The sequence below is a fragment of the Lissotriton vulgaris genome, chromosome 1_2 (genome assembly GCF_964263255.1).
Source record: "Lissotriton vulgaris chromosome 1_2, aLisVul1.2, whole genome shotgun sequence".
NCBI classification, from domain to species: domain Eukaryota; kingdom Metazoa; phylum Chordata; class Amphibia; order Caudata; family Salamandridae; genus Lissotriton; species Lissotriton vulgaris.
In genome coordinates this window covers 352367259-352388422 of record NC_141686.1, presented here as the reverse complement: position 1 = coordinate 352388422, position 21164 = coordinate 352367259, and the positions used below count along the sequence as shown (strand labels likewise).

The 21164-nt window shown below is 47.9% G+C and overlaps 1 protein-coding gene across 1 annotated transcript in view; it reads left to right on the top strand.

Moving 5' to 3' along the window:
- LOC147736785 (uncharacterized) overlaps positions 1–19513 on the top strand; it is a 53121-nt gene extending 33608 nt beyond the window's left edge. The window contains exons 4-5 of the mRNA XM_086953483.1: positions 14838–14951; positions 18048–19513. Coding sequence (XP_086809609.1) covers positions 14838–14951; positions 18048–19045 — 1112 coding nt within the window. The 3' untranslated portion in view covers positions 19046–19513. The remainder of the gene's footprint in view (positions 1–14837; positions 14952–18047) is intronic.
- The last annotated feature ends 1651 nt before the right edge of the window (positions 19514–21164 follow it).

The window sequence follows — 21164 nt, the reverse complement described above, 5'->3', positions numbered from 1 at the left end:
GGTAGGCGGCGCTGAACCCTTCGAGCCCCGCCAGGACCTGATTGACGAGCCGCTGAAATGTTGCGGGAGCATTCTTCATGCCGAAGGGCATGACCTTGAAATGGTAATGGCCATCGGGGGTGGAAAAGGCAGAACGTTCTTGGGCCCGGGGTGTGAGGCCGATTTGCCAGTAGCCCGCCGTCAGGTCGAAAATACTGAGGTAGCGGGCAGCTCCCATGCGGTCAATTAGTTCATCTGCCCGGGGGATGGGATGTGCGTCTGTTCGGGTGACCGCATTCAAGCCCCGGTAGTCAACGCAGAACCGGAGTTCCGGTGTGGTGCCTGGGGCGGCCGCTTTGGGGACCAGTACTACAGGGCTGGCCCAGGGGCTGTCTGAGGGCTCGATGACCCCGAGCGTGAGCATTTTTGCTACCTCTTCCTGGACGCAGGCCCGTACCCGATCTGGCACGCGGTAGGTCCGGTGGCGGATAGGGGGGCTGTCCCCCGTGTCCACATCGTGCACACACCAGGAAGTGACACCTGGGGTGAGGGAGAACAGGCTGGCGAACTGTGACAGGAGGACTCGACACTCCTGGCGTTGCTCTCGGGTGAGGGCCTCTGAGAGTCGGACCCCATTGACGGAGCCGTCTTTCTCCCGAGTCCGTAGGAGGTCAGGGAGGGGCTCGGAGTCTTCTTCAGCCCCATTGTCTGTGGCCATCAGGAGGCTGAGTTCTGAACGCACAAAGTGGGGCTTCAGTCTGTTAGCGTGGAGGACCCGGAGGGGGTTCCGGGAAGATTCCATGTCGATGAGATAGGTGGCAGGACCCTTGCGCTCGACTACTTTGAAGGGCCCCGTCCACTTGTCTTGCAGGGCGCAGGGTTCGGTGGGGGACATCACCCATACCTGTTGCCCAGGTTCAAATTCGATGGAGGAGGCATTCCGGTCATACCACTTTTTCATGTCCTCTTGACTGGCCTCTAGGTTGGCTTTTGCCAGCCCTCTGAACCGCCGGGTCTGGTTGCGGAGGGTTAGGAGGTACCGGAAGACATCTGGTGGGTTCTTGAGAGGGGGCATCTCCCAGCCTTCCTTGACTAGGCTGAGCGGCCCCCGTACTGGGTGTCCATACAGCAGTTCAAACGGGCTGAAGCCCAGGGACTTCTGGGGGACCTCTCGATATGCGAAGAGGAGGCACGGCAGCAGCATATCCCACTGGCGACGGAGGGGCTCTTCCAACCCCCCGATCATCCCTTTGAGCGTGCGGTTGAACCGCTCAACGAGTCCGTTTCCTTGAGGGTGATAGGGGGTCGTGAATCGGTAGGTAACCCCGCACTGTTGCCAGAGGGACTTCATATATTTAGAAATAAAGTTCGTGCCTCTGTCGCTGACGACTTCTCGGGGGAAGCCCACACGGGAGAAGATCCCCATTAGAGCCCGGCCGACTACCGGGGCTGTCACAGTTCGCAGGGGAACAGCCTCGGGGTAGCGGGTGGCATGGTCCACTAGCACCAGGATGAATCGATGGCCTTGTTTTGTACGCGGGTCCAGGGGCCCCACGATGTCGATCCCGACCCTCTCGAACGGGGTGGTGACCACGGGAAAAGGTTGCAGGGGGGCTTTTAGTTTGCGGCCGCTCTTTCCACTGGCTTGGCACGTGGGGCAAGATCGGCAATGCTGGTGTACATCGTTCCTCATTTTGGGCCAGAAGAAGTGGGTCACCAGACGACTGTAGGTTTTATCTTGACCCAGGTGTCCCGCCAGGGGGACATCGTGGGCCAGGTTTAGCAGAAAGTCTCTTAAACGGAGGGGCACCACTAGTACTCGGCTGGCCCCCAGCGCCGCGATTCTTTGCTCACTGTACAGCAGATCATTGTCCCAGTAGATCCAGTGTGTTCCGGAGGTATCCCCTGCGCTTTGGGCGAGCGTTTGCTGGCGGAGTTCAATGAAGCAATTGTTCGACAGGTGCTCCCATACCATAAGATTGAACAGTTGTTCGTAGGTTGTGACCTTGCTTCCTTTGATCCAGCCCTCGAAGGCTCGGCTAAAGTAGTTTACATAGTCCACCCAAGTTGTACCCGGGATGCGGGTGCAGTCTCGGAACCTCTGACGGTACATCTCGGGTGTGAGGCCATAGCGAGTGAGGAGTGCAGCTTTCATATGGTCATAGGAGGTCATCTGGTGGTCCGGGAGCTGTAGCAGGGCGTCGCGGCCCTCATTGAGGAATCTCCCCCATAGACCGGCTCCCCAATCGCTTCTATCGATCCGGTGTGCAGTCATAGCGATTTCATAGGCCTTAAACCATTGCTGGATGTCGTCCTCTCGGAAGTATTCTCGATAGACATCCTTGGGGATGTGTACCTTTTTCTCTGTTGCCCCTGGGGTGTGGGGTTGCTCGGACATCCCTACTTCTTTATTCTGCTTGCGTAAGTCGATCTCAGCTAGTTTTCGCTCGTGTTCATATGCCAGTTTCTTTTCCTCGAGCTCCCTTTGTCTCTGTTTCTCCTCTCTTTCTTCTCGGAGACGCAGGTGCTCTAAGTTGATTTTTTGTTCGGCCAACTTAAGTTCAATGTCCATTTTGAGCCGGGCCATTTCCAGCTCGTGTAGTCGGGTTTTTTCTCGTTCCTGGATCTCGTCTTGCGAGAGACCCGTTCTTCGCTCTTCAGGGGCCGTGGTGGTTTTTGCTGCGATGCTTTGATCGGGGGTTCCGGCAGCCCCGGTTTCTGCCCAAGATTCTAAGGCATGCTTAAAATCGTCTTTGGTACTTAGTCCGGTGGTAGCGATACCTAGTTCGATGCAGAATTGTTTTAGTTCACGATGGCTGTACTCGTCCAATTTCTCCATCTGGAATTTCTCGGTTGCTCCGCTTTCTTTAGTTGTCATCGTGATTTCGTCGTGGGGTGAGCTACTCTCTGTACGATTATGCGGTGATTCGGATCGCGCCGCTGGCCACCAATGTTAGACGGACCGGGAGGGTCGGCCGAGGATAAGGGGAGAGGTCTCCGGGGAGAGCCGTCTCCAGCGATCGTACAGACAAGTAACTTCCCCCCCCCCCCACAGACGGACACCACACAAGGGTAAAGTTCAACGAGACTTTATAGGCAATTCTTTAAGTACGATGGAATGGTACAAGGAGGTCTGGACTCAGGGGTCCCCTCGATTCTGGTCTCTGGTTTGGGAAAAGGGTAGCGGGACAGTCTTGTTACCAAAAAGGTGGAAATAGCTCTCAATCCTCGAGCTCGGCGTTCTAGATGATCGGGCCGCGGCGGAGCCAGCAGGTCCCGAGATGGACGAAGGAAACGACGGTCCGCGGCGGAGCCAGCAGGTCCCGATGAGATGATGGTTACAAACGGTCCGCGGCCACGCCAGCAGGTCCCGACGACGATGAAGGATCGGAAGGTTACGAAGGTTGCGGCAGCGCCAGCAGGCAAGACGAAGGTGCACAAGGCAGAGCTACGGCAGCGCCAGTAGTCCGTCAAGGATGAGTTCTTCTTTGCGTCTCTCGACTCCAAGATACAACTGCCCTCCTGCTCTGGAGCAGCCCCAGTTATAGGGCTGATGTTCTTTGATGTCCGGACCCTCGCACCTGGAGGTCGGGAGGTCCGGGATGAGGGAGTCCCGACACCCAGCAGGGGGGTGGAGCCAGCGCCCGGGGAGGCGATGGCCGAGCGGCACTTGGGGGGGGAGAGCCATCGACACCTCTTTCTCCCATTGACTTGCCAAGTAGCCCGCTCACCTCCTGGGTGGATGGTGGTGCCGGGATGTCTGAGGCCTGGCTAGGCCCAGGGTTGAGGTCGATCGGGGGCCAGGCGGCCTCGTGGTGGAGTGTCCAAGATGGCGCCCCGGATGGGCGCGCGGGCCAGCAGTGGATCGGGCCCACGAGGTCGATATGTTCGAAGGCAGGGGTCCCTGAGGGGACGGAGGACGTGCAATGGTGGTGTGTGGTACTTGCGTGACCGGGCTCGGGCCTGGTCGGGCCGGGGGAGAGCGGCCCTTCATGTGGCCTGTCCAACACAAGTGATAATGTCTGTTAAATTATTTTTGTTGGTGAAAAAATATCCCAGCAGTAGCATAAGGAATAAAAGAAAATCCACAAAGCAAGGAATGGGTGCAGTACCACAGGCTGGTACTAGGTGTCCCTGTGGCATTGTAAAGGGACCTCTACTGATCACATAAGGTACTGCATCCTTACTGCAATTATAAAGAGAAACCTTGCAGCTGAGCACATGTTTCTATTTGTTTTTATTGGACGTGAGATTTTGTTTGCCTTGCGTTTTAAAATGCACCATTGTTGTTTATTTAGCTTCTCATTTCCAATAATAACAAATGGAAACGTTTGCTCAGTTGCAATCTTTCTCTTTATAATTGCATTAAGGGTGCAGGACCTTATATGGATTTACAACTCCACAGGGACACCTAGTAACAGCCTGTCGTACTGCACACTTTCCTTGTTTTGTGGATTTTCTTTTATTACTTAAGCTACTGCTGGAAACCGATACAGAAGCAGGGGATAGCAGACAGTGCCCAAAACAGACAACAAAGGGTGGGCGTGCAGGGATCGGGAAGCACATGGACAACGGAAGGTAAGTGGCCATGGGGAAGCGCAGGTGCAACAAAGCTAGGGTGAGTGTTGATGTGAAGTAAAAGGACAAAGGAATGATAGGGACGCGCACAGACATCAGAGGGTGGTGGCATGCAAGAACGGCAAGAAGGTGGGTGGGAGTTAAGGAAGCAAGAAGGGCAACAGAAGGAGAGTGAAGGGGAAATCCAAAGGCAAGAAAGAGGATGAGGAACTCGAAGTGCAGCTGGAAAACACATGCACTCTCCTAGAATGCTCAACCAAAAAGATAAAAAAGTAGAAGCCTGAAAAGGGAGCAGTGGAGAGATGCAAGTAATCAGTCTGTACTCCAGGAGAGGAGCAAACACCAGAAGAGGAAGGAACGCCACAAAAGCTGACTAATAAGAATCAAGCAAATGTGGGTAACAGTAAAGACAACCAATGGTAAGCAATGGGCGGGCCTGAGGTCCACTGTCAGTTTAAAATAATAGATCTAACTCCATGTGCTCTATATTTGTTGCGTTCATACTAAAAACACTGGAACAAACGGGCAGCCTCTACTTTTAAAGTTTGAATGGTGAAAATATACTTTGGTCAAAATGAATGTTTATTGTTTCCTATTATAAACGTAGATTAAATAGTGCAAACTCAGTTTGCTTCAGTTTTTTCTAATATAGCTTTTCCAAAGATCAGGTTTGTTTTTGAGATTGAAAATCAGTTTATTATAATAACATCTTTATGTGGCACTTTGTACAGTACTTCTACTGGTTCAAAGTGCTATAAATAAGGTGTGTTTCTAAAACTTAAATTAATGGCACTCAGTTTGCCACCCTTGAAAGGATGAAAGCGTGAGTTGGCCTTACTCGTGACCTGCAGATCACGGTATTTGTCAGCACTGAGCGTTTAACGCCTGTAGCCCTCTGGTATGTGATGGGGACTGGAGTTAAGATCTGTTCCCACCTCTCCTGTCGACAGGTTCACTGGCTCTTTCATGGCGGCTGGAGATTGGGCATGGGAGGTGGCAGTGGTGGAGTTCCCATTCGTGATGTATGCTCAAGGGTAAGGCTGGCACCCGTGTGCAGTCTATGTGAGAAAGAATGAAAATGAAGAGCATGTGTGATCTAATTTGGAAGGGTCTTTCCAGAGAGCATGCTGTTTTTATTCACCAGAAAATATAAAGTCATTTATTTTACCACCTTTAGGCAAAGTGTGGGCACGTTATTTCACACCGCTCATGGCCACTGCGCCAGATTTAAATATTTTGTACATGTATCGTTGGGGCCTTTTTATCAAATTCTACTATTTTCACCGAACATATTTAGAAAATTTTGCTGCAGAATAAAAAGTTGGCCCAGTTTATAAAAAATATATTGGTGCTGTGGGCATGACAATAACGAAACTGTTCTGGTTTCCATTAAAGTTGATTTACCACCTTTGTGATCGGGGCACTGGGTTGGGACGGCGCATGCATGGCCGTTTAATGCACTAGCGGCCCCACAGCAAAAAGGCGCAGAGGAGAGATATTGTAGCCACAGCGGTCCCACAGCAGAAAGGCACAGTGAAGAGATATTGTAGCCACAGCGGCCCCACAGCAAAAAGGCGCAGAGGAGAGATATTGTAGCCACAGCGGCCCCACAGCAAAAAGGCGCAGAGGAGAGATATTGTAGCCACAGCGGCCCCACAGCAAAAAGGCACAGTGAAGAGATATTGTAGCCACAGCGGTCCCACAGCAGAAAGGCGCAGAGGAGAGCTATTGTAGCCACAGCGGCCCCACAGCAAAAAGGCGCAGAGGAGAGATATTGTAGCCACAGCCGCCCCACAGCAAAAAGGCGCAGAGGAGAGATATTGTAGCCACAGCGGTCCCACAGCAGAAAGGCACAGTGAAGAGATATTGTAGCCACAGCGGCCCCACAGCAAAAAGGCGCAGAGGAGAGATATTGTAGCCACAGCGGCCCCACAGCAAAAAGGCGCAGAGGAGAGATATTGTAGCCACAGGTGCCCCACAGCAAAAAGGCACAGTGAAGAGATATTGTAGCCACAGCGGTCCCACAGCAGAAAGGCGCAGAGGAGAGCTATTGTAGCCACAGCGGCCCCACAGCAAAAAGGCGCAGAGGAGAGATATTGTAGCCACAGCGGCCCCACAGCAAAAAGGCACAGAGGAGAGCTATTGTAGCCACAGCCGCCCCACAGCAAAAAGGCGCAGAGGAGAGCTATTGTAGCCACAGCCGCCCGGTGTAAAACAGCCAAAGACCACAAAGGACTCACTCAGTCCATTCAGACTCCCAAAGCAAGAAATAAGTTTTCAAAAGAAATCAAAGATAATCAACTTCATCAGCCTTTCAGAGGAAACACATGGATAAAAATGTTTCTAGCTGACGCGTCAAGAATTTTCAATTCTATTAAGGAATCTGAGGCGAGGATTATGCTTCTCTTTCTTTACTGAAAGAACACAGCAGCCAATAAAACTTTAAATAGGATAACCCGAAAGGACTGCCACGCCACGCCACGCCACGCCACGGTATGCACCAATCATGTAACCCCCAAAGGTATAAATGTCCTGAACACTAATCTTCTTCCTCTTTCTTTACAAAACATCAAAATTTCATATTGAAAATTGTAATTTCACGCAATGTTATGTATAATGATGTTGGGTTTCTTACCACCCGTAATAATGTTTGAAGTATATCCAGTGAGTGGTATATTACGGCTTATATTCTCCTATATTTTCAGGAGATCAGAGAAAGCCGTATCATACCACTCACTGGATATACTTCAAACATTAATACAGGCGGGATGAAACCCAACATCAGTATACAGAACATTGCATGAAATCACAATTTCCAATATGAACAATCCATATCACATATTGAATATCAATGTTTCTAGGGTGGGATAATCCTCGCCTCCGTGTCCTTAATAGAATTGAAAATTCTTGACGCGTCAGCTAGAATTCTTTTAATTCTATGGCAGTCCACTGAGGCTTCGGATTATGCTAGTTCAAAGTTACTCCCCCACTGTAGATGCCACATCAAAAAATGGCTTATGATAACATGTCTTAAAAGTAGAATCGGAAGACCAATCTGCCGCAGTCATAATGTCCTCTAATCGAGAACTTTCAGAGAAAGCTTTAGAAGCCATAGCTCCTCGCACCGAATGGGCTCCCAAAGCCAAAGTATCAATACCTGCCAGACCTAATAACCTAGTGACCCAGCCGGCTAAGGTTGCTGCAGTGACTGGGCGAAAAGGTCTCTATAAGGAAATCAACAACTATCCTGAAACGTCATTTCTAAACTCTCAATTACAATCCTCATAGCATTTTAAACATTGTACAGCACACAGTTTACTATGGAGAGGAAACGCAGGATAAGAAGCACACTTGGAGTTTGTTTTTTGAGATTGTAAATGAGACCCCCGAGGCGTGAAAACCCTGCCTGCCAAGTCCAGTGTTCGCACGTCAGATACTCCTCTGCATGAAACTAAACATAAAAAAAGTGTCAGTTTTGCCGACAGTTGCTTACGCGACAAACCATCATTTGCGGGCCAATTCCTGAGAAAACACAGAACTACGTCTGCATTCCACAGTTGTGAACATCGCAGTTTTGGAGGATTCACCAATCTGATGCCTCTCACTATCTTACTTACCAAAGGATGCTACCCCACCGGCCTACCGTCCACATGAAGATGACCGGCTGAGATGGAGGACCTTAAATTATTAACTGTCTGATAGGCCAAACCTTTAGTCACCATCTCCAACAGGAAATTAACTATCATACGAATTCCGGAACCCACGGGATCCCCCTGTCGTTCAGAACACCAACCAACCCACTTACGCCAAGCTAATTCATATTGTTTATGCGTAGAGGGAGCCCAAGATTGAGACAGGAAAAGCGTTACTTCCTGCGAAACTCCCGGCATTTACCAACGTCTCCTGAAAGTTTCCATGCCATGATGGACAATTGTTCCTGAACCACTAATGAATACGGTTGACCCAGAGGGTTCGTCAATATCTCTGCATATATAGCAGACTTTTTGGAGGAGTACAACACAAGGTCAGCGCTGCCGGGAACCAAGCTTGTGCTCTCCAACACGGAGATATCAACAACACCTCACCTTCCAGCCCACAGATCTGAACCAATACTCTCTGGATACTGACAAACGGAGGAAATGCATACAGCATATCCGTCATCCACGATTGAAGAAATGTATCTGAGTTGATCGCCAGAGGATCTGGTCGCCAACTATAATACTGAGGCAATTACGTCTTCAGTCTGGACACAAACAGATCAATCGAACAAGGGCCCCACTTGTTGTTTAGCTGTTGGAATACCCTGGGATGAAGTTTCCAATCACTGGAGTCTCGAAGGAAACGTGAGTTTCAATCCGCCACCACATTTCACTTGCCCAGAATGTACTCCGCTGTCACCGAGGTGTGATGTAGGAGGCAGTAGTGCCAAAATCCTATGGCCATTTCCACTAAAAGACAGTACCTCGTGCCAACTAGACGATTGATGTATCTCACTGCTGAGAAATGTCCATCCGCAGGAGAATACAGCAACTCGCCTTCTGTGGAGAAAGTTTCCTGACCGCAAACAAGCCCGCCAAAAGTTCCAGACAATTTATATGGAGTTTCAATTCCTCCACGGACCATCTGCCCCTCATCTCCACAGAGCCGCTGCGGGCTCTGCAGCCCCATCTGCTGGCAACTGATTCTATCACTACTTCTGGGACTGATGCAAATATGGCCTTGCCATTCCATGTCCTGTCCTGCTCAGAGTCCGAGATGTCCGGGGCGGCAGGAGGAGACTCCTCCGCCTCCCCTGGGTTCAATAGAGCTGAAATTCCAGAAGGGAGGGACCCGCCATAGTCATGGTATTTAATGACATTAGGCGCCACCAGGGAAAAGACTTCAGCTGAAGAGTGAAATGATGGCTCGCCCAGAGATGCCTTAAATTTGCGCTTTCCATAGTTCTCCAGGGGCTTAGATTATAATCTGCCCACTGGTCAACCGCTTCGGGGTAGTACGCCATCATGCTATTGGAGGTGTGGAGAAGGTTCCAGAGGGGGTGACCCAGTGGTGACAAAGGCCCTACAATCCCTCCCTAACCTGATTATAAGCTATTCCAGGCCCAAAGCCTATCTCTTTTATATCCAATATATTTGCCAAACCTCTGTATCCCAACTAACTAGGAGACTAACTAACTAGGAAAAACTATTTTCTTTAAGTGTGGCGGGAGCCACCCCTTTATTCCTTCTAGGGCAGTGCCCTGCAACGCTTAGCCGCCCCGTCGGGCGTTCACTGAGGACCGGGGATTGAGCTGTCCTTAGACGCGTATGCGCGCTCAGCCGATAAGTAATAAAAACCTGATACGGCAGTTTGCGCATGCACGAATCCAGTGGCAATGAAAAGGGGACTGCTCCCCGAGCGGCCAGAGCGCGTCTGTCCTGCTCCACTCAAGCCACCAGTAAATATATATCGGCAACAATACAGCAATTTACTTGTAACGCGGATTGATCGTGACCATTAAAACACATTATACATTTGAAATAAATCGCATAGTAACCACAAATCACTCTAGATATAGTAAAATGAATGCACTTAACTCGCTGCTGCAGCAGCAAAGAAAGAGAAAGAAGATTAGTGTTCAGGACATTTATACCTTTGGGGGGACCTGATTGGTGCCTACTATGGAGGGGCAGTCCTTCCGGGCTATGCTATTTAAAGTTTGATTGGCTGCGGTCTTTTTTCAGTAAAGAAAGAGAAGCATAATCCGAAGCCGCCGTGGACTGCCATAGAATTAGGTTCAACAGAACTGTAACTTTCATTCATTTATAGTAGTGGGTATTTGTTTTTTGTTTTTTACGCCTGCTGCACGCTCTGCTTTCCCAGAACCCCCTTTGAAATCAGATGCATTAATCCCGGCAGGGAGTCCGACAAAATATGTCAGGAAAAGTAAATAAAATCACTTCATTATTCTAGACAAAGCCAACGCTTGGCTAATGGAACTGGATGAAGGTGGACAATACACCAACCATAAAGCGGCGGCAAGAGAGGAGTGCCCCCTTTACCCCATGCCCAACCACTGCCCTCCCTCGGACACAATCTCAGAAGGGGCTCGTGTGCTACCACTATATCAACTGGGCTCTCTGCAGGACCTCCAGGCGCTGCAAGCATAGTGCATTGCATAACAAGCAACAACAATGGCCGAACAGCAACGCTACGCAGAAACAATAATAAAACAAGTAGTGGCAAAGGCAATCATTTTGGCTTTTGTGTAGCGAACAGGATTGCAAACACAGATCAAACACTGCACACGTTGGACATGTGTGGCATGGGCAGTAGCATAGGTATGTGTGGCATGGGCAGTAGCATAGGCATGGGCTGTAGCATAGGCATGGGTGGCATGTGGCAGTAGCATAGGTATGTGTGGCATGGGCAGGAGCATAGGCACAGGTGGCATGGGAAGTAGCATAAGTATTTTTGGGATGGGCAGTAGCATAGGCACAGGTGGCATGGCAGTAGCATAGGTATGTGTGTGATGGGCAGTAGCATAGGTATACGTGCCATGGGCAGTAGCATAGGTATGTGCGGGATGGGCAGTAGCATAGGCGTGTGTGTGATGGGCAGTAGCATAGGCATGTGTGCCATGGGCAGTAGCATAGGCACGGGCAGTAGCATAGGTATATGTGTGATGGGCAGCAGCATAGGCAAGGGTGGCATGGGCAGAAGCATAAGCACGTGCCATGGGCAGTAGCATAGGCACTGGTGGGACGGGCAGTAGCATAGGCACAGGTGGCTTGGGCAGGAGCATAGGCACAGGTGGCATGGGCAGGAGCATAGGTATGTGTGGGATGGGCAGTAGCATAGGCACTGATGGCACGGGCGGTGGCATAGGCACTGGTGGCACGGGCAGTAGCATAGGCACGGGTGGCATGGGCAGGAGCATAGGCAGGGGTGGCATGGGCAGTAGCATAGGTATGTGTGTGATGGGCAGCAGCATAGGCAAGGGTGGCATGGGCAGCAGCATAGGCACTGGTGGCATGGGCAGTAGCATAGGAACGGGTGAAATGGGCAGTAGCATAGGCACTGGTGGCATGGGCAGGTGCATAGGCACGGCTGGCATGGGCAAGAGCATAGGCACGGGTGGTTTCCAAGCTCCCCTCGCACGCAGATTAGTTACAGTGCAGGCAGAAGAACTATGAGTCCTTAAAACAGAACAGGTGCAGCCTGGGCACTGGCTGTGCAAGCTTCTTTATAACCGAGCAGGAAGGACTCCGGCAACTTCCCAAACTCCCCTTACTCAAACCTACGACATGCACAAGCAGAGGCACACAGGTGCTTCTGGCACTCACAAAGAACACTTATTTTTGGTTGTTCCCTGCAAGAATGTAGCTTGTCTTAATGCGGGCCAAACATTTGCACTGCAAGAAGCCTCACATCAGCAAAAAACAGGCAGTGTTGTGAGGGTGCAGTACCACAGACTGTCACTAGGTGTCCTGAGGGATCTTATTGACCGCATATAGTACTTCACCTGCAACCTGGCCGAGGAAAGGATATGGCGCAGCGGTGGAAGCTGCCAACTGGGAAGCTGGGGATCCCGAATAGAGTCTGCCGTCAGCTGGATTCTTTAATTCCCCCCCATGAGCAAGTGCGCTATATAAATAAAAGCAACATTTTTTAAATATCATAAAAGCAGTGTTGTGAGGAAAACATCAACGGCCTCAGAGGAGTGCCGGGGTCTGGAGTAGTGCTGTGGGAGGAGTCAGGGGGAGGCACTGGGACCCCACTGCAAGCAAATTAAGCAAAAGGAAGTTTATTTGCAGAAGTAAACCGAACACTTAAGGAGCACAGACACAGCCCAATCAAAAAAAAGAGTTCTGTCTAAGTATAAATACCCTGAACAGTAAGAACATGTGAAAGAGTGCCAGTCCTCATGGGAGGATACAACATTCTAAAAGCAGGGACTATTAAGTGTATTCTCCAATGAAACGACAGCATTTCTAAAGGACAGCAATAGGAGCCAGTGAAAAAGTTGGGCGTTTTTTCAATCCCTTACCCTAGATACTACCTGTCTCGAAGAGACAGCGAAAGCGCTGCCTAGGCGAGACCTAAAAACAGGATGAAGTATCCTCTGCTGTAATTATAAACATATTACTAGTCACCAAGGAATTCCCTTGTGAAACATGAATGAGGCTGAAGGGCAAGTGGTTTTGAAGATAATGGAACTCAGAGGTCACTTGAGTTATGAGACATGGATAGTACATGTCTTTATTTTCACAAAACAGATTACATTAATACAAGTTTGAAATTTCTTGCAACCCCATTTAATCAGTTTGATGTACTTCAGTGTCAGTTGGTTTTGGCTCCCCTGCTTTGAACTCTACCGGTGCAATATATACAGATTATCAGGTAGAAAGGGGTGTGACAAGCTGTCTTCCATTCAATTATTTAAACAAATTTTAAGTGTTTTACCTTCCACCCTGTCGTCTGCTGTTACTGCTGGGTAGGGGCGTAATTCAGATGAGACCGGTGTTTGTCAGGCTTCCAACTATGATTCAACCTTCTGCTCAAAACCACCCCAGAAAGAGTATCATTTTCACCCCAGCGACTGATGTGTTTGTGTTTCCGGGACTTTTTACAATCTGGGTACCTCTGTCTTACTAGAGAGGGTGAGGGATGTGGCGGCCGCTGGTTTAAAGACGAGCGGGTGAATCCGCATCTGAAAAACATATCCAATCCCCCCAATCTAACTCCTTAGCCGACACCCGTACAACAAATCACATAAACTAAAGATACAAACCAAGATCAGGCTGCAATTAACAAGAGCGTCACTCTGATTGAACTCTGGATGCATCACAACATCGCGGCAGACACTTATTGACTGTAACTCATGCCACGCTTAGGAGGTGAGAGAGGAGTGTGTCAGTCCATCGTTCGGGAGGAAGAGAAGGTTGGACTTTGTAGGTACACTTGGGAAAGAAATGAGTGTGTCAGTCCATCGTTCAGGAGGAAGAGAAGCGTGTACTCTTAGGAGTCTGCTTCATAGCCTAGATGCCAAAGAAGACCTGGGGACGCTTTTTTAAATGTGGTGCATTTTCCTTGTTAGTGCCGGGCGCAGCTTTTAAAAGGTGTGCCAGGTGCAACCCGGGAAAGTGTGCCTTCTTATGTTCAATGCGCTGCCCTCCGGGGCAGCTGCAAACTCTGCCCTGGGGGCTGCGCGTTCAAGTGAAATACAGCGCAGCTTTGAAGCAGCCCCCCGTGTTTCACTGGACAGGCAGCAACCCGCCTACACTTTTAAGAGGGGAAAGAGACCACCTTGCAGGTTGGTGCAGTGAGTGACTGCATCTGCCTGCAAGGGGATGTCTGGGGGGTCCATATAACCCCCCTTTCCACCCTCCAGAGGGCTTCTCTCTGAAGGTGCACTGACAGTGCACCACCTTTTGGGTGTCTTTAGCTGTCATAGCACCTCCAGACACCTTCTTTGCCTCCGCGCCCGTGTCTATAATCATACGCGGGCTCAGAGCCAAAGAGATTCCCTCATTTGCAAGAAGCCACGCCCCCATGCAAATGAGGGAACGTCCTCTGGTGATTGCACTGGCGCTATGTGTGCATCAGCGCTATCTGTATTACAGAAAGGGCCGCACAAACTTCTGCGGCCATTCCTGTGATGCCAAAGTGCCACAGGAGCGTGCAAAGCCGGCGTGCATGCCCGTTGAGCCCCCAGGGCACTTTTCATAATACAAGAAAAACAACACAGGGTCGAGGCTCTGACCCAGTAAGGCTAAGCCAAATGCAACAAGAGAACAACACAATTGCCAATACTGGACTTTCCCCTCTATTTTTTGTTCTGACCTTTATGAATAAAACATACCGGCCCGTTTTATTGATTACGTCACTGGTTTATTTATTCATTTACTTCACTAGTGGAACCTTTTCATTTTTTAGGCATCTCACAAATTTTTTTGTGCATGTCTATACAGATACAAAACAATACAATTCTTAACACAATTTTCACATTGTACAAAATCTTTACAAAATTACAACACATCCTCCCCACACTTTGGCCAATGCAATCATACCTCACTGATACAAACTTTTTATAATACGGCACCTGCACGGATACACTTATGGGAGTTGTGTGAAGAGTTCCTTTTACCTTCATTATTTGCTCATCAAGTTAGAGTTGTATGTTCCAGTTGTGCAGAGTATTGGGGCTTTATGCAGTCAGTCAGCAGATTTCACACTCATGCAGACAGTACATTGAAATGTAAATGTTGTAATTGTTTTTTGGTTTGAATTCATTTTAGGCTATGGGATAATTTCGGTCGTCATTAAAGAGGAGGAGGAAGAGGAGGAGGAGGAGAGCCCTCCCACTACCTATCCGAGGCCAGAGGAAACACAAAACGTCAGTTGTGCTCCAGGTAAGATATGATGCTTTCCTACATAGAATCACGTGAAGGCTGACCGCTCCAGCTGGGATTACAGTGACACATGCCTCCAGTAAGTGTCTACCTATCCTCACTTCTGGTATTAGGGGAAGACGTGCATCAACCGAGCACCTGGCCAGCTACACTTACGGGGTCGTATTATGGAAAGTGCCCCAGGGGCACAATGAACATGGTTGCCCACTTTACGTGCCCTGGGGCACATTGGTATTACTGAAGGGGCCACAGACGCTTGCGCTGCCCTTTTTGTAATACAGATAGTGCTTGCGCCAATATAGTGCCAATGCTATCACCAGAGTGTGTTCTCTCATTTGCATGGGACGCGGGCGCACAGGCAAAGAAGCTGTCAGGAGGTGTGCTGACAGTGCGCCCCCTGATAGCAGGCCTCTGGAGGGGGGAATGGGCGCCATGGACTCCTAGGGGTCCCCTGGTTGGCCGGTGCAGTCACTCACTGCACCTATCTGCAAGGGGATCTCTGTCTACTTTTAAAAGTGCAGACTTGGGTCTGTCACATGCCCAACATGGGTCTGACTCAGAACTGACATGGGCCTGTCTCATATCTGACATTCTGTTGCAAATCTGACATGGGTCTCTCACATGACTGTCATGGATCTGTCACATGTCTGTCTCACTTGGGAGTGTCATATAACTGACCCTCGTGTGATTGTCACATGATGCCTTGACATTCGTCTATCACATGTCTGTCACAGTTATCATATTACTGTCCAACATGAGTGTGTCATACCACTGCCTAATGTTGTACATCTGTCACCTCCTGCACTGACTCCTCCCCCCTTCACCCCAAACACAGCAGCACAGCAAGATCCAGACCCCAGGACACTTGGTACACGAACACTCAGACAGATGAATCACCACTGCAAACAACTGGAGAGCAAACGGAGAACGAGCCAGGACAATGCAGACAGGAGCACCGTCCAAATCCACCTACAGACAAGTCCACCAAAGGAACTAGAAGACCAAACGTGCCGCTCCGGTGGATCGCATCAATACCAGCACCAACAGAAGCAAAGAAATGTTCACCGTTGTGAAGGATTTGACCTCACAGGCGGCTGCCTTCAACTCAATCACCTCTTCGCAGGACCTCTGCAACACTCGTTCAGTTCTTCAGCAACAAAATCACCACTATCTACAGCAACTTTAACCCTCAAATGGACCAGACAGACCTCTCCAAAGGCCTCCTGATCTTATCCAAATAACTTCTGCTCGCCATCACCCCATAAGAACTGCTCCCACCGTGAAGTCAATCAACTCAGGAGCCCCATCAGAGCCCGGCCCCCACCACACCATCTCCAGAGTACTGCAATCCATCAGCACCATGCTCACACTCATTCTGAATGCTTCCCCCTCTTCCACGACCTTCCCAGATGCTTGGAAATAGGCACTTGTCCTCCCACTGTTGATGGAACCCCCCCACTGCCCGTCAATGCTTACCAACTGAAGACCAATCTCTCTGCTACCGTTCCCGTCCAAGATCTTAGAGAAAATCATCAACAAACTCTCCACTGAATACCTCAATGACTACAAACTTCTCAACATCACTCAGTCTAATTTCAGACCCAACAACAGCACAAAAACTGCCATCATCGCTGCCACAGATGACATCCGTATGACTCTGGATGGAGGAGACATGGTGGCCTCATTCTCCTGGTACACTCTGCAGCATTTGGCACAGTCTCCTACCCAGTCCTCATCCAAAGCCTGCACAACATTGAAATCTAAGGACACACAATCTGATGGATCTGCTCTTTCCTGCTTGGATGGACCCAGGCAATTAGCCTGACACCACACACCTCGGATGCCGGTGACCTCATCTGCAAAGTTCTGCGACGATCCTCCCTGAGCCTGACCCTCTGCAACACAGAAAGGATCTCTTTAGCCAGCATCATCCACTCTCCCAACATCCTCTCCTATGCCAACGACACACAGCTCATGACCTCCCCCACAGACCAGAATGCTTGAAATCACCCACTGGATGAAGTCCAGTTGTCTAAAGCTGACAAGACTGAAATCATGATCTTTGAGAAGAGCACTTAACCATGGGGCTTTACGTGGTGGGCAATAGTTTTTGGACTGACACTCACCCCCACCATCCACACCAAGAACCTCTGGCTTGTTATCAACAGCAAACTCAACATGACAGCTCAAGTCAATGCCGTCACAACCTCAGGCTTCCATACCCTGAAGATGCTGAAGATGATTTTTGAACGACTCTCAATCAGCACCAGCAAAACCGTCATGCACACCCTGGTGACAAGCAAGCTGAACTACGAGAACATCCTCTATGCCAGGATCAACAAAAAACTCACAGAGGCCTGCAGACTATTCGGAACTCTAAGGCCAGTTACGCTCAAGTTCCCTTGCCGAACTCACATCATTCTTCACCTGAAGGACCCCCTCTTGTTTTCCATACACAAACAAACACAATTCAAACTCCTCACCCACACTTTCAAAGCATTACATAGCACTGGCCCAGCATGCCTCAACAATTGCATCTGCTCAAAGAAACCTTCCAGACACCTCTGCTCGTCCGCACTCCTTGCTCAAATCCCACAGACACGAAAAACCATATCTGTCAGTCACACCTTCTCCTACTTCACTCGAAAAGTGTGGAAGGACCTGTCACTACACATAAGAGCCTCCCCCTCACTTCTTGAATGCAACAATAAGATGAAGACCTGACTTTTCGGGTAGTCCCACTAGTCCATAGGTTTGGCTCGACTCAAACCTGCTCAGGGCCAGGACAGTGCCATCTACAAATCTGCATAACATGACATACCACATGGCTGTCCAACATGTGTCCTTCATTTGGCTAATGTGGGTCTGTCACATGACTGACATAAGTATGTCTCATGAGCGACAAGAGTCTGTTATCTGTCTGACATTACCTGAGTGTCCAACATTTGTGTATCAAAGGAATCCTTGATACTGCCTCTCATTGTAACATACAAAACATTCCTGTAGCAGTACTGCCAACCACTGAGATGTAATATCACACATTGGTGCTCGTTTATGTAAACTGTTTCCCTCTTTTTTACATTTCTTTTCATTCAGCAGCCTTCCAGTCAGAAGAAAGAAGTGTGAACAGGGGCGAGACCAGTACATCCACGGAGTGTAAGACGTTTACTGACAATTTCATCCTAAATCAACAATACGATCTCCAGACAACAGAAAGACGCTTGACCAGCAGTGAGTGGGAGAAGGCATATAGGACTAAGATATTTTTTGCGGCACATCAGAGACCCGACAAAGGGCTGAGACCCTTTCCCTGCACAGACTGTGAAAAGCGCTTTACTCTAAAGTCTGATCTCGTAATTCACAGAAGAATACACACAGGAGAGAGGCCGTTTCAGTGCACTGACTGTGGGAAAAGCTATACTAAAAAAGCAAATCTCCTAAATCATCAGAGAACACACACCGGAGTGAGGCCATTTCCCTGCACAGAATGTGGGAAAAGGTTTACTGAAAAGGGATATCTTCTAAGACACCAACAGATACACACTGGAGTGAGGCCCTTCAAGTGCACGGAGTGTGAAAAGAGTTTTAGGTTGAGAACAGCCCTTACACAACACCAAAGAATACACACAGGAGTGCGGCCCTTTACCTGCACCGAGTGTGCAAAATGTTTCACTGATAAATCTGCTCTATTACGGCATCTAAAAATTCACAAAGGGATTAGGCCCTTTCACTGCACAAACTGTGAGAAATGTTTTATTGATAAGACCGCTCTTTTACAACACCAAAGAATTCACACAGGAGTGAGACCTTTTAACTGCACCGAGTGTGATAAGAGTTTTACTCTGAAACCATCCCTCATTCAACACCTACGAATACACAGAGGTGTAAGACCCTTCAAGTGCACTGTCTGTGAAAAGAGTTTCACTCTGAGCACAACTCTAATACAACACCAGAGAACACACACAGGAGAGAGGCCTTTTAATTGTACTGAGTGTGAGAAGAGTTTCACTGCAAAACAATCTCTTTCACGACATCTGAGACTACATGCGGAGAAGAAAGATGGAGTTGGTGTAAGGGAGAGTGCAGCTCCTTAAGGGCACAGATCCTTTAACTATGCTGGCAACATCCCGTTTTCTGCTGACATTCATTGATCTTATGTTATGCACTGACGTACAGCATCGTTGTAGTCCCTTAATTCATTCGGCGACCGATCTTCTGACGTATGACTTCTCCTTCAACAGAGTGAACTATAATTTTGCAAGCGTTACATGTAATCTTGTACTACCCTAGGTGGTCTTTGAACTAACCGGCTCATAAGACGTATTTTTTTTTATCTGTTGTGTCTTACTAGGGAATAATTGCATTTAAATCAGTATTTTCCTGCCTCTTGCAGTGCAGGTAAAAAACATTTCTTTCTTTCTTTGTTCAGAATTCTTTTAAAGAATTACAAAATGGGCCCTTTGGCAGTTCCTGATAATCTTGTAATGGAAACAATCGCACCTTGATTTACATTTATATAATTAGCTAATAAATTAATCAGTTAATAAAGTACATTTCAACCATGTATGTATAATATATTGCAAATATAGAATGCACTGAAAATACTCTCTTCTTTTTTTATTTGTATATATATATATATATATATATATATATATATATATATATATATATATATATGTATATAATATTTTTGTTGACATTACCAGTAAACATTGAAATTTTTCCACTGGCCCAAATCCACAGCAAATGGATATACATTAGATTTCACTTTTGCCTTGAACCTGACATGCTGTAGAATGTCATGTAAGTATCACAAGTACATTACTAATATCACACGTACATTATAAGTATCACACGCACATTACAAGTATTCAAGTATTTCACATACATTCCAAGTATACAAGTATTTCACGTACATTACAAGTATTACACGTACATATCAAGTGTACAAATATTTCACCTACATTACAAGTATATAAGTACTTCAGCTACATTACAAGTATTACACGTATATTACAGGTATACAGGTACTACATGTATATTTGAAGTATACAAATATTGCACGTACATTACAAGTATACAAGTATTTCACGTACGTTACAAGTATAAAAGTATACTGTGTGCAGAAATCTATCTTATTGATGTAGGAGTCGCCGAGTGATCTTTCCCCTAGCAACGTCCATGGCTCCTGGTCTGCCTAAGGCACAAGCGACACTGTGCACGTAATCCACATTTTCCGGTCATCGGACACGGTTCCTATTAAAATATAGTGGTTGGATGAATCCCCATCACTTCGGAAGAAGAAACTGATAATGGAGGTCATTCAAGGGTATTATTCAAACAGCTGATTTACTGAAGGGAGCTGAGTTCTTGTCCATCAGTTTGCTCAGAACGTGTGGAATGCACATGTCAGAATGTTGGAGTGCAAAATATGGACTCCTGTGTTGCAAGAAATTCTTCTGGCATTAGTGAGTGAACCTTAGTGAGAGTAAAATATGTTTCTATATTTGTAAAGATCTTCACTTATGCCTGTATAAGGTGAGTAATAGCTAACCTGTTGCATTTCTAGAGGCAAATTGGTGGGATTTTATATGTGTAGTCATTATTTATCTGATCAGCTTCATTGTCTGTTTCTGTAGTACACAGGGATAATATACCAGGGAGATTCTTACAGCAGAACCCATTTTTCAGGAAGATTTGGATGCCGGCACTGATAAAAACAGTAAAATTATGTTTTTTCCGTCTTGTTCCAGAGAGGCCTCACTGTGATGTTATAAACACGTACTTATGTCGATGCACACAAATAATATGAGAGGGACCAAAATATATCTTTGTGAACGATAATAGATAATATTCCAGAATTATTCCTCTTGATTCAGTCGTAATCAGTGCCTGCAAGTCTTTCAATGTGCAGCTGATTTTCAGGGCAGCAGTTCATTTTTTTAAAACAACTGTTCTCTATTGCTGAAATGATCGCAATCGAACCTGTGATATAATGTGTCTGGCTAAACAGAAACATCCTGGAGATATACTCTTTGTTAACTACGACTATATCGTCTGAAGGACAAACCTAGATGAATCGGTTAAAGGCAGTAATTCTATGTGAGTGCAGGATGAATGTCATTACACTTTAACACTCTCAAGAACGCCTTCTTGCATTATAATAGTGACGATGTGTCCTTTCCGCCATGTTCTCTATGTACATATGGACAG